General features: G+C 49.8%; 1 protein-coding gene across 6 annotated transcripts in view; it reads left to right on the top strand.

Annotated features, from left to right (window-relative positions):
- UBN1 (ubinuclein 1) overlaps positions 1 to 11,846 on the top strand; it is a 42,955-nt gene extending 31,109 nt beyond the window's left edge. For 3 of the 6 annotated variants that reach the window (XM_025858997.2, XM_025858995.2, XM_025858996.2), the window contains exons 13-18: positions 3,445 to 3,495; positions 3,594 to 3,636; positions 4,823 to 6,142; positions 7,074 to 7,317; positions 7,603 to 7,692; positions 9,626 to 11,846. In XM_025858997.2, coding sequence (XP_025714782.1) covers positions 3,445 to 3,495; positions 3,594 to 3,636; positions 4,823 to 6,142; positions 7,074 to 7,317; positions 7,603 to 7,692; positions 9,626 to 9,675 — 1,798 coding nt within the window. In that variant the 3' untranslated portion in view covers positions 9,676 to 11,846. The remainder of the gene's footprint in view (positions 1 to 3,444; positions 3,496 to 3,593; positions 3,637 to 4,822; positions 6,143 to 7,073; positions 7,318 to 7,602; positions 7,693 to 9,625) is intronic. The other 3 variants (XM_025858999.2, XM_025858998.2, XM_025859000.2) reach the window with 3 other exon arrangements.
- The last annotated feature ends 101 nt before the right edge of the window (positions 11,847 to 11,947 follow it).

Below are 11,947 nucleotides of genomic sequence, written 5' to 3'. Positions count from 1 at the left end.
CTGCCTTCGGCTCAGGTCATGATCCTGGAGTCCCGGGATCGAGTCCCACATCGGGCTCCCTGCTCAGCAGGGAGTCTGCTTCTCCCTCTGACCCTCCTCCCTCTCATGCTCTCTCTCATTCTCTCTCTCTTAAATAAAATCTTTAAAAAAAAAAAGTTTGATAACAATGTTTCTCTGTGTGGGGCTCATCTTGGAGTTCACTGGGCATCTTGGATGTTTATATTCATCTTTTTCATTGGGGGATTTTTAGCCGTATTTCTTCCACTGCTCCCTCTGCCCTTTCTGCCCTTCTCCTTCTGGGACTTCTACAGCAGGTGGTGTCCCACACATCCCACTGCTCTGTTCACTTTTCTTCAGTCTTTTTTCTCTCTGTTCCTCAGACTTGGTGATTTCCATTATCCTCTCTTTGCTCACATCTGTGTTTGAACATCTCCAAGGAATTTTTCATTTCAGTTACTGCACTTTAAAGCTCCAGAATTTCTTCTTAATTTCTTTTTAGGTTTTCCGTCTCTTTATTGGTATTTCCATTTTGTTCACATATTCTTTTTTTATCTACATCTTCCTGTAGTTCTTTGAGTATCTGTAAGATCATTGTTTTAAAGTCTTTGTCTAGTGTATTTGCCATTAGGTCTTTTTCAGGAAGAGTTTCTGGGTATTTTTTTCCCTTGTGAATGGCCCATACTTTCCTGTTTGTTTGTATGCCTTATGATATTTTTCTATGCATGTGTTGGAGCACTGGATATTTGAATTGAATGTGGTAACTCTAGAAATCAGATTCTCTCACTTCCCCAGGGTTTACTTTTTGTTTGTTATTGTTTTTATTGCTTGGTTTTTTTGGAGATATAATTGACATAACATAATATTAGTTTCAGGTGTACAACATAATGGTTTGATATTTGTATGTGTTGTGAAGTGCTTACCACAGTAAATCTAGGGATCATCCATCATCTCACATAGTTACAATTTTTCTTTTGATGAGAACTTTTTTTTAAGATTTTTATTTATTAGGCAGAGAGCACGAGCGAGCGGGGGGGAGTGCTAGAGGGAGAGGGAGAAGCAGACTCCCCGCTGAGAAGGGAGCCTGATGCGGAACTCAATCCCCGGACCCTGGGATCATGACCTGAGCCGAAGGCAGACACTTAACCGACTGAGCCACCCAGGTGCCCTGACGAGAACTTTTTTTTTTTTTAAAGATTTTATTTATTTGACAGAGACAAAGCGAGAGAAGGAACAGAAGCAGGGGGAGTGGGAGAAGGAGAAGCAGGCTTCCCGCTGAGCAGGGAGCCTGATTCGGGGCTCGATCCCAGGACCCTGAGATCACGACCTGAGCTGAAGGCAGACACTTAACGACTGAGCCACCCAGGCGCCCCATCTGACGAGAACTTTTTAAGGTTGACTCTCTTAGGGGCACGTTGGTGGCTCATTTGGTTTAGCATCCAACTCTTGATCTCAGCTCAGGTCTTGATCTCAGGGTCATGAGTTCAAAACCCACGTTGGAGCCTACTTTAAAAAAAAAAAAAAAGACACCTGGGTGGCTCAGTCGGTTAAGCGTCTGCCTTCGGCTCAGGTCATGATCCCAGGGTCCTGGGATCAAGTTCCTCATAGGGCTCTTTGCGCAGCGGGGAGTCTGCTGCTCCCTCTCCCTCTGCTTCCCCCCCCACATTCGTGCTCTCTCTCTCTCTCTCTCTCTCTCTCTCGTAAGTAAAATATTTTTTTAAAAAAAAGACTTGACTTCCTCAGCAACTTTTGAACATACAATACAGTATTGTTAGGGCGCCTGAGTGGCTCAGTTAGTTAAGTGACTGCCTTCGGCTCAGGTCATGATCCTGGAGTCTTGGAATCAGGTCCCGCATCGGACTCCCTCCTCAGCGGGGAGTCTACTTCTCCCTTGGACCCTCCCCCCTCTCATGCTCTATCTCATTCTCTCTCTCAAATAAATAAATAAAATCTTAAAAAAAAACAAGACAATACAGTATTGTTAACTATGGTCCCCATTCTGTATATTGTTTTTGTGGAAGGTTGTGGGCAGTCTCTGTGCCTGGGAGCAGCCTGCAGTGTAAACTTAATGTCTTCCCAGGTCTTGTCTGAACCCTTCCTTGGGTGTCACTTTCTCATTTTTCCCCATATACGTGGTTGTTTTGAATGGTCTGTTTCTTAATGTCTGTCTCCTGAAAGTGGGAAAGTGAACAATGAAGGAGGGGAAAAGGGCACCAGTTTTTCAAATCCCCCGGAAGTCACCTCAGCCAGGGGGGCAAGGGCCTGCCACAGGTGGGAGGGGTGGGAGGTTGACAGCAGTGGCTGCCCACCTCTTTGCATCTCTGTGATGAAAAGCAGTAGTCAGCAATCAGAGCAAAGATTCCCCATACTTGGAGCACAGGATCATTTTTGCCCACCCTAGTTCCTGTAAGCTGTTTTGGGGACACATGTATGGCTGCCTGCCATGGGGCTGGGAACAGAAGGCTACAACTGTGCTAAGAGCTGAAATTGACAGCAATTTACCCTCCAGGGTAAATTGTTTAAGATTTAAGATTTATTTAGTTTAAGATTTATTTATTTATTTATTTATTAGAGAGAAAGTGTAAGTATGTGAGGGAGTGAGGGGCAGGGGAGAGGGAGAGAGAGAATCTCAAGCAGACTCCACTTTGAGTCTGAGCCAAATCAAGAGTCGGATGCTCAACCGACTGAGCCACCTAGACACTCCCAAAATAGTTGTTTTAGATTCTATTAGTGCAGTTTGTTGTCCAGGTGGGTAGACAATTCCCAGTGCTTCCTACTCCACCATCTTCCCAGAATCCAAATCATGGAGCCTTTCTTTGCGTCCCTTCTTTAGGTGGACTTGCTCTTTTCTTTACAGATTGAACATCTGAAAGTGCATAGGGGGGCGCCTGGGTGGCTCAGTTGTTAAGCATCTGCCTTTGGCTCAGGTCATGATTCCTGGGTCCTGGGATCGAGCCCTACATTGGGCTCCCTGCTTAGCGGGAAGCCTGCTTCTCCCTTTCCCACTGCCCCTGCTTGTGTTCCCTCTCTTGCTCTGTCTCTCTCTGTCAAAAAAATAAAATCTTAAAAAAAAAAAAAGAAAGCGCATAGGGAGGGGCATAAAGAAAATTCTTTTGTGTTTCCCTGGAAGAAGACTGCGCTGTGGTCACTCCACATTTGACTCTTGGAAGGGATGAAAATCAGCAATAAGGAAAGCAGTCCTGCCTTTAGGGGAAAAATCACTATGAGAAATTTTGCGGCAGAGCCATAGCTTTTTTGGGGTCACTCCTAGACTGTTTGCTTTCCAGTGGCCAGTGCAGCCATTTTAGGAATTAAGCTCACCAGGCCACTGACATTTAAGGTGTAATAGCCACTGAGTACCAGGGATGGCAGGAAAGCTCTAGAAGCAGAGAGCCTGCCTTCAGGGGGTTTCCACAGACTGCCTCTAGTGTTCTTTCTCTGTTTCAGGACTCTGTTTAAGGAGAGCAGACGAGGCCACGGGCACTTGACATCAATCCTGTGAGTGTCTCAGTATTTTCTCTTCTCAGGGCGACGGTTATTTTCACCTCCTTTGTGGATCTTCTCTAAACCTTTTCTGTGTTCATTCATTTGAACAGGGCCAAGAAGAAAGTAATGGCCTCTTCCAAAATCAAGATGAAGGTGAGTCAGCCTGCTCAGGTCATGTGCTCTTCTCCTTTCTCTCCAGCCATGCGTATGAAACCTCTTAAGCGACTAGAGCAGCTCATTGAGGTTGGCTGGACTGGGGGACAGCTCTTCAGGATGGCACCCTTGAGGCTGTCCAAGAGGCAGCCTGGCCCATCGCAGGAGCCTGAGGTTGGCAGGGCAGAGACCTGAGCCGGGCCACTTAGTACCTTCCAGCCTTAGTTCTAGGAGACAGTACCCATCTGGCCCTTTCCTGGGGTGGTAGTGGTGGTGGTGGTGGGCGGATTTCAATGAGGTCTTCCTGACAGCCCTCTGAGGCGTGAAGAGCCCCTGCAGATTTGAAGGTCGTATAGTGTGATGATATTCTTTTCATGAAAGAACACTGCTAGCCAGGTGCAGGTTTGCCTGGAGCTGTACCGGAAGGGACAGGTGGCTTTGTTGTGTTTGCCTGGTGGAGATGGGGGGAACTGAAAACCATCTTAGGCATTTCAGAAGCCTTTGAATGTAGTAAAAATTGCTGTTTTACTGAAATTTTTAACAGCTCATGTGGCTGTATAGTGTCCTTAACCGTACATAAACAGTCCATGAGAATAAGCTTTGTAAATTCTGTATTCTAAAGTATCTGTTGAGGTCCTACAGTGTCTAGGACAAATTGCATTAAGCACTTGGAATGTGAGAATGATGAGGTAGACCCTGTTCCCACTCCCGTGACAGGACTTTTCCTTTGCACCCAACTGAGGAGACAGATGCTGGAGAAGACCAAGGAGGAGAAGAAAGCTAATTTAAGGCAATTCTCATGCCATGCATCATTTTCTGATTGCAGCTGGGAGTACTCTGAGACAGTGTGTGTCCAGTAGGGAGAGCATCTCTTTGCTCAAGTCTTACACTTTTTCAGAAACAGAGAAGAAGAGTTTCTTTGTGGGTGGATGGGTACCTAGCAAGAAAGCATGCTTGGTAAGCCCAGCCCCAGCCAGCCAGACAGGAGCCAGAGGGGGTGAAGGAGTTCAGCACTTTCAAGTCCAAGCAGGCGTGGCAACCGCTCTCTTCCTGTCTTGTTTTGTGATTGTACAGGAAGACCTGGTTCTTTGGGCCTTGTGGTGTTCTCACATTTGTGTTCTCACCACAGGGCCAGTGTTGGCACCTTTGGACATTTCTAAACATCAGAATTCCTGCTTTCCTTTAGGAATCATCTACTAAGCCTGATAAAAAGGTTTCCATCCCACCAGGCCAGATTGGCGGCCCCCTGGCTTTGCCTTCAGAACACCTGGGAGGAGGCCTGAGCACTGGGGCTACAAACAGGGAGCTCTCAGCCCAGGCATCTGGCAGCCTTGCTAATCCTGCTCCTATCAACCTGGAGGACTCGTTGGATGGAGACTTGATCCGTAATTCAGCCTCCTCATTGGAGGTGGTGTCTAAGGAACTGGCTGTGCTGAGCAGCAGAGCAGGTGGGAGCTCTGAGTTCCCACTGCCGGCACCCTCAAAAGTACCTGCAGAGAAGATGGTGAGCGTCGTGTGTTCAGAAGAGAAGAGGAACTTTCTGAAGCCCAGCCCTTCTGCCCCGCCAGCCTCTAGTTCCCTGCAGTCTCCCCTCAATTTTCTGGCCGAACAGGCTTTGGCACTGGGGCAGTCCTCTCAGGAGACAAAACCAGAGAGCTCTGGCTACAAAGAGCTGTCCTGTCAGGCCACGCTCAGCAAGGGCCTGTCGGAAGTGCACCAGTCCAAAGCAAAGCACCATGGCTTGCCACGGACGCCTCATGCACCCCAGGCGGCAGCTCCTGTGCCTGGCCCCCAAGTCAAAGTCTTTCATGCAGGCACTCAACAGCAAAAGAGCTTCACCCCTCCAGCTCCTTTTGTCAATAAGCTCCAGGGCCCAAAGCCTTCCTCCCCGCAGTGCCATCGTTCCCTCCTCCAGCTTGTGAAGACAGCAACCAAAGGCCAGAGCTTCCATCCCTCCACGCCGGCCTCTTCAGGAGGCACACCAGCCTCTAGCAGCAACTCTCATAAGACCCCAGCCTCGTCCTCCACTGCCCTGAGCCATCCAGCAAAACAGCACTCAGCCAGCTCTTCAGGGCCATCTTACAAGAATAGTCCCTTTGCCAGCTCGGTCTCTAAACACGGGGTTTCTTCTGGCAGCTCTTCCTCTGGAGGAACACCAGTCCAGAGCTCTGCTTCCGGGAACCTGCTCCCCGGCGTACAGCCTCCCTCCGCAGGACCGTCTGCCAGCAGACCTGTCCCAGGCTCTGCAGTGAAAAAACCACCTGTTTCCCAGAAGCTGACCCTGGTGGCCCCTCCGGGTGGTCCAAGTGGAGACTCCAGTGGTGGGACCCAGGGAGTGGCAAAGCTACTGACCTCCTCCCTGAAGTCCAGCGCGGTTAGCAGCGTGACATCGTCTACCTCCTTGCCAGTGAGTGTCCTGGCACAGCAGCCCGCCCCTCGTGGGTCTTATGGACAGGGCCGCTTGCCTTGCCCTGCTCGGAGAGTGAGATCTGACACTGAAGGTCAGGTAGGAGCAGTGAGCCCAGAAATCGGAAGGAGGACTGGGCTTCCTGTTTTCAGGTCTTTACTTTTCTGATGGTAGGAATCTTAGGAGAGCCTGAAACTTCTCTTGAGGATGAGCAGAAGGAAGGGCCTAGTTTGCAGGGATGCTATGATTGTGGGTGGTATAGAACGAGTCACAAAACTCCTTTCCTATCTCATAGCTCCTACTTCTCCATCTCTCCAAACAAGTAAACGAAATGCTGTCACCTCTCAGATCATCAGCTTTGTGGAGATGTTCATGCCCCAGGAAGAGTGACTCTTTTGTTTGGGTTTTAAAGGACTCCGCAGGTCAGACAGAGGCAGTTTGGCAGAGTCCAGTGGTTAATGAGGCTTGCCTGTGGGTAATTACAAGAAATTTGGATGCAGGTTGGGGGCATGGGAGAGAGCAGTTGTTTTCATTTTTCCAGTATATAAAAAGATTATATGTTTACAAAGACAAAACTATAGAAAGGTATGTTCAGCAAGGTCTCACCTGCCTCTGTTCTGTCCTACCACCCCTGCAAGGTGACTATTCCTTAGTTTCACATTTTTCCTGTTTTTTCTAAAAACAAAGATCAGTACAAACAAATGTGTGTATGTTTTATGTATATAAATATGGACACACCAGTGTTTGTATGTGCCTACATCTGTGGATGTCTACAGAAGATATCCTTTCTTTTTTGTACAAAGGAGGCATAGTTAATACCCAGCTTTTTAAGTGAACACTGTCCTAGGAGCCATTCCACGCCAGTTCAGAGGCTGTCATCTTCCTTCCTCTGGGGCGCCAGAGTACGGGGCACCTTCCTGAAGGGTGGTCTGTGAGTGGGTCCCCGCCCTGCACGTCCGTTTCCAGCCTTGGTCTGTGTGTGAGCTGCGGATGGAGCTGGCGTTCTGACCGTGCTGTGTTTCCTCCCCAGAAAGGAACGAGTGGGGCTGTGCTGCTGGCCAGCTCCTCGCCCTTAAATCTGCTGTCTGCATCCTACAAGTCCGGCAGCGCGAAACTGCCCGGAGCCATGAACTCCAACTCCCTGGGGATCATCTCCCAGTTTCCCCTCCACGTGCTCTCCTTCAGCGCCGAGTCCTCTGCGAAAGCAGGGGTTTCCAAGGATGCCATCGTCACGGGTCCTGCCCCTGGGACATTCCACCACGGCCTCAACCATAGTAAGTGCTGCTCTCGTTTCTCCTCATGCTGGAGGGACAGAAGGTTCCCCAGCACCTGTGCCCCCACTGATGAGTTCTTTTGTCGTGTGCTGGGTTCCTGTGTTTGTCTGGTGTGTGACCATGGGCAGCGTTCCTGGGATCCATGCTGAGCCCCCCCTCCCCTTGGGGTTCTCACCCAGGACCGGTCCAGTAGGTTGTCTGGGCTCTCAACCACCGAAGCAGCTTTTCTGTTCCTGTCTTCAATGTGTGTGTTTTGTTCTTTTCTCCCCTCCTGTTTTCTCTCAGGTCTCCTGGCTGGCTTGCACTCCAGCCCACCCCGTGCAGCGCCTCTCCCACACGCTGCCGTGTCCACCCACATCCCGCAGAGTCTGCCAGGTAATTGCCAGGTGATCAGAGTGCCGTGCATCCCGTACGCCATTCTGCTCCCTACCCATTAGGTGCCTTGTCTGCTGCCAGGGAGTTTAGTGTCTTCAGCTCGCTGTTACAATATTGTCTTGGTTTGTCCTTCAAGGCTCTGGCTCTTCGAGTACTCAGAGAGACTGACAGAGGCTTCCACTTTGAAATTTCCCCTCGTTCCCCACTTGGAACTGCCACTGGGTCAGCCTTATCCTGTGTGATCACAGGGGAGTTTGTAATGGCCTGTGTGCGAGGCAGGTGAATTCCCTTAGCTAAAGTTGGTGCTCACATCGGTGCTAATACCCAAGGGCTAATTGGGGCACTGAAAGGCCTTTACATTGAAGCTGCTGCACCTTCCAGGTGCGGCCAGCTAAACTTTAAGTGAAAGGGAGAACCCAAACAGCAGCAAGGTCACAGGGGCAAGGTCTTAGGGACCCTTCCCTGTGATGTCAGCCTGTGTGCCAGAGAGGAGCATCTTTCATTTGAGTTCAGGGGTGAAGGCAGACATTAGGGAGCACAGCAGGACCTGGGGCAGCATTCCTCTTCTCTTCCTGCTTTTCATCTCTGTAGGTCAGTAGATTTCAGAAAGGGATGTGGTATTGCTGTGAGAAGGCCGCACAGATGCTCCAGCTGGCACCTTCCCAGTAAGTGATTGGCCTCGCCCTGTGCTGGAACATGATTCGTAAACATGCCTCATGGCACACTGGTGGGAAGCCTCATGGGATCTTGGTTTTGGCCTACTGCGCTCTTCTTACTACTCTAGACCTGCTCCAGAGAGGACCGGGGATGCTATGTCAGTCAGGGGAGAGCTATTCTTCAGGAAGCTGAGCCTGGGTAGCGCTGGTGCACAGGTGCCAGGGTGGGAGTAAGACAGGGAGCTTGCCTGGCTAGGCATGCCTGTGGCCTGACGCTTCCCAAGTCTGTGTCTATCTCCAGATTTGCAAGGGGTCTCTGGCCCCCGTGTCCCAAGGCTGATGCATTCCTAGTGAGCACCACAGGCCGTCTGGGCATAAGACTGGACTGAAAATTTTCAAGGTGGAAATTTTGCTTCTTTAGAGAAAGGAACCAAGGGGCTAAGCTTCCTGGATCAACAGTGACTCCATTTTCCTCTAGAGAAGCCATAGCTCCAGTGGACTTACTCTGCAAACTGGCGGCTGCTGTAGTAGCTAAGAGAATAACATGGGGGTCACAGAGCCACCTAGGTGGGAGTGTGTGGTTTGAAAGATGGCACATCACAGTGCCAGGAGACGCTCCACTTAGCAGAAAGAGCGTAGTTAGCCGGGCCTTTCCTCTGAAGATGTTGCAATTTCCGTGGCACACGGAATGTCACACTTTCAAACAGAAACAAAATAATTGAAGAGCCATTGGAACATGACTGTTGGCCTGTGGTATTTTCAACAACCACAAAAAGGAAAAGCACTTTCCTGTACCCTCTCTGTCTCCTTTAGCCCTTCTTCACGTTGGAGGATTACGTTGAGTGGTTGTTAAGTGAAAAGCTGCCTGCTTATTTCAGCTGTGTGACTGTGTCTGCCTTGCTTTCTTTCCCGTGCAGACTTGGAATGCTAGCACCTTTGAATTTGTCTTTGTAGGGCCGGAGGGTTTTGATGGTGAGAGTGCTCACTGCTGCTTGAGTGGAGCGCAGTGCGCCAGGGGATGGTGGTGGCAGTGGGGAACGGAAGCGGCTCTGGGTGCGCGGCATGCAGCGGGCAGCTGCCATCACAGAGCTCAGAGTGCCATGCACACTGTGAGCTGCTGCAAGTGGCAGTGCTTTCAGTCTTTGCCAAGGGTTTTTGGGCTCAGCCTTCGGGGGGCTTTTGCTATGTAGGTGATCTCCTTGAGGTTTTGTTACCGCCACCTTGAGGGAATCTGAGATCCCGAAAGACTTGTGTTATTTTTGCTTATTCTTTTCCAGATGCTTCTCAACTTCACGGAAAAGGGCCCGGTGTACCACGGAAATTGTGACCTCTTCAGAGGAAAGGCCCGACTAACTTAGGTCTGGGCGGAAGCTGAACAAGTAGGTCTCAGAAACTGGATAATCACTATGCTCTTTCTGCCCCGATTGGCTTTCTTCTGGAGAAGGTGTGAGTGCTAAGTGGAGCGTCTCTTGGCACTGTGATGTGCCTTCTGTTAGGGGACCAGCCCTGGGCTTCTCCGGAGGCACGGACTGGCCTGGTGTTCCGGGCTGTGCGGCTGTGTCATGGACAATCGTTGGAGGGGCAGCTCTGGGCTGGGGTGCGCGCTGGGTCATGTACGAAGCTCTGGTGTCGGGGCGGAGCAGTTGGCACACGTGCTTTAAATCCACCTGACCCCTGGCATTTGGTCAGAGTACCTCATGGTGCCCTAGTGGTCAGGGACTCCTTCTGGCCACAGTGGGATCCCTGGATGGTCATGGTGTCTGTCCCATCCTCACGCTGTGTGCTCAACAGGACAAAAACCTCCCAGCTAATACACAGCTGGGAGACTTACCTTGTTTTTTTGAAAAATACTCAGAACACCTAATGTGTGCCCATCATGGTGGGGGCCAGCATCTCTGCCTGAACGTGACAGTGAAGCTCTTTCAGAGAAAAGACCTTTGTAGATTCAACAGTTGTGACAGGATTTTTAAAGACACTTATTTTGGTCCAGATTTCATTATTACCATTAATGCATTGGATAGAATGGGACTGCTTTTTGCCTGTCATATTATAGTAAGACATAATTCCAGTGCCTTTATGGTGGAGCAGAATTAGACACGTCCATTCAGCCCTCTGGGTGGATCTCAGATGGAAGACTTTTTTAAAAGATATGTCTGTATTTAAGACATAACCAGTTTGAGTTTTTTACAGTTGCACATCATAATCTGTGCCGTCCTGACTTGAAGGTCATCTGGGCCCCCAAATCCCAAGTCCCAATACAGCCCGGGCCCCCATTTTGTTTATTTCAGAGTTCATACAGGTGGACTGCAGAGCCCCAAAGCCCTTCATCTCTTAGAGGGCCAAGGATATGAGGGGTTCCAAGTCACAGACATTCCAGTTTGTTTTGTTTAGAAACCATTGTCAGGCAGAGCTGCAGGAACAGACCTCTGTGAAGCGTCTGCCATGTAGAAACAGGCCTCGCCGTCCTGGAGCTCTCCACGCAGCAGGGCTGGGCGTTGACTTAAGGGTGGCGCGCCGATGAGCATGGAGAGTGCGCCAGAGACAGACTAGGACAGCTACCGCGGAGCGCACTCAGCAGGCGGCTGCTTCACAAGGATGGTTAGGGCACTTGCCTGTCCGGTGAAGTGTGTACCACAAGGCGTGTCTGAACTGACTGCTTCAGCTAAGTGATTGCAATTATGTTAAGAGTAATCCGCCTCCTCAGAATGTACACCTGTGTGACGACACAGGCAGCTCTCTTGGTTCCTGCCTTCCAGGGTACAGTGCTCAGTAACTCAGTTCATGCAGAGGTTTGCCTGGGTTCAGATGGAGCAACACCTCCGTCAGCTGTCCGGCTAGGCCTCTGCTGTTTGTTTGGCTTTTTTCTTTTTCTTTTTTAAACGTAAGAACCAACATGTATTTCACATGGGCTAGAGTGGATTCCTTATCCCTTCATTGTACCTATGTTTTGCAACTTGGGTTTCCAGTTTGTTTACAGAATATAGTCTTAGGTAGTAGCAAAAGAGCCAAAGAAGAGATTTGTATTGCTGAGCTCAGAGCCGCGCAGAGGCCGCCCGTGAACACTGAGCAGTGGGAACTCTCCAGGTTTCTCCACCCGAGAACACCCAAGGTCCCTTCCCTGCAGCGCTCCCTCCTCCCCATGTACCATTGAGTGTGCAGCTGGAGCAGAATACCCTCATTTTTAGGAATCTAGTGATGCCTCTTGCCTCAGGGAAACGTTTCTTTGATGGGGAGTTTATGAGATTTCTTTTTCTTGTTTATGCTTTATTTGTGGTAACGAAAGAGTGAGTGACTTACACAGCCACGGCCGTTGCGCCCAGCAGGCAGAGCGGGCTCCGGGGTGGGGTGGAGGGGGGCGCTGCCCTTGGTGCAGCCGCTCCTGAGGTGTGAGAGGGGCTGTGGCTTTTGTGCGGCGAGACTATGTTGGTGTTGGGGGTGGTGTGGAAATTGTTAATCTTGTATAAAGCAACTAAATAAATTGTTTCAAGGTTTCCAAAACATTGTTTCTCATTCTTTTTACCTTTTTTGCAACTAATTCTTCTTCCCCTAGGAGCTGGTAGATGTGGAATATCCATTTTGGCCATAAGCCAAGAGGGAGC

The sequence above is a fragment of the Callorhinus ursinus genome, unplaced genomic scaffold (genome assembly GCF_003265705.2).
Source record: "Callorhinus ursinus isolate GAN/ISIS: 27379988/994484 unplaced genomic scaffold, GSC_fseal_2.0 scaffold13, whole genome shotgun sequence".
Classification (NCBI taxonomy): Eukaryota; Metazoa; Chordata; class Mammalia; order Carnivora; family Otariidae; genus Callorhinus; species Callorhinus ursinus.
The sequence above is the reverse complement of the archived record's forward strand: the minus strand, read 5'-3'. Positions and strand labels throughout refer to the sequence as shown.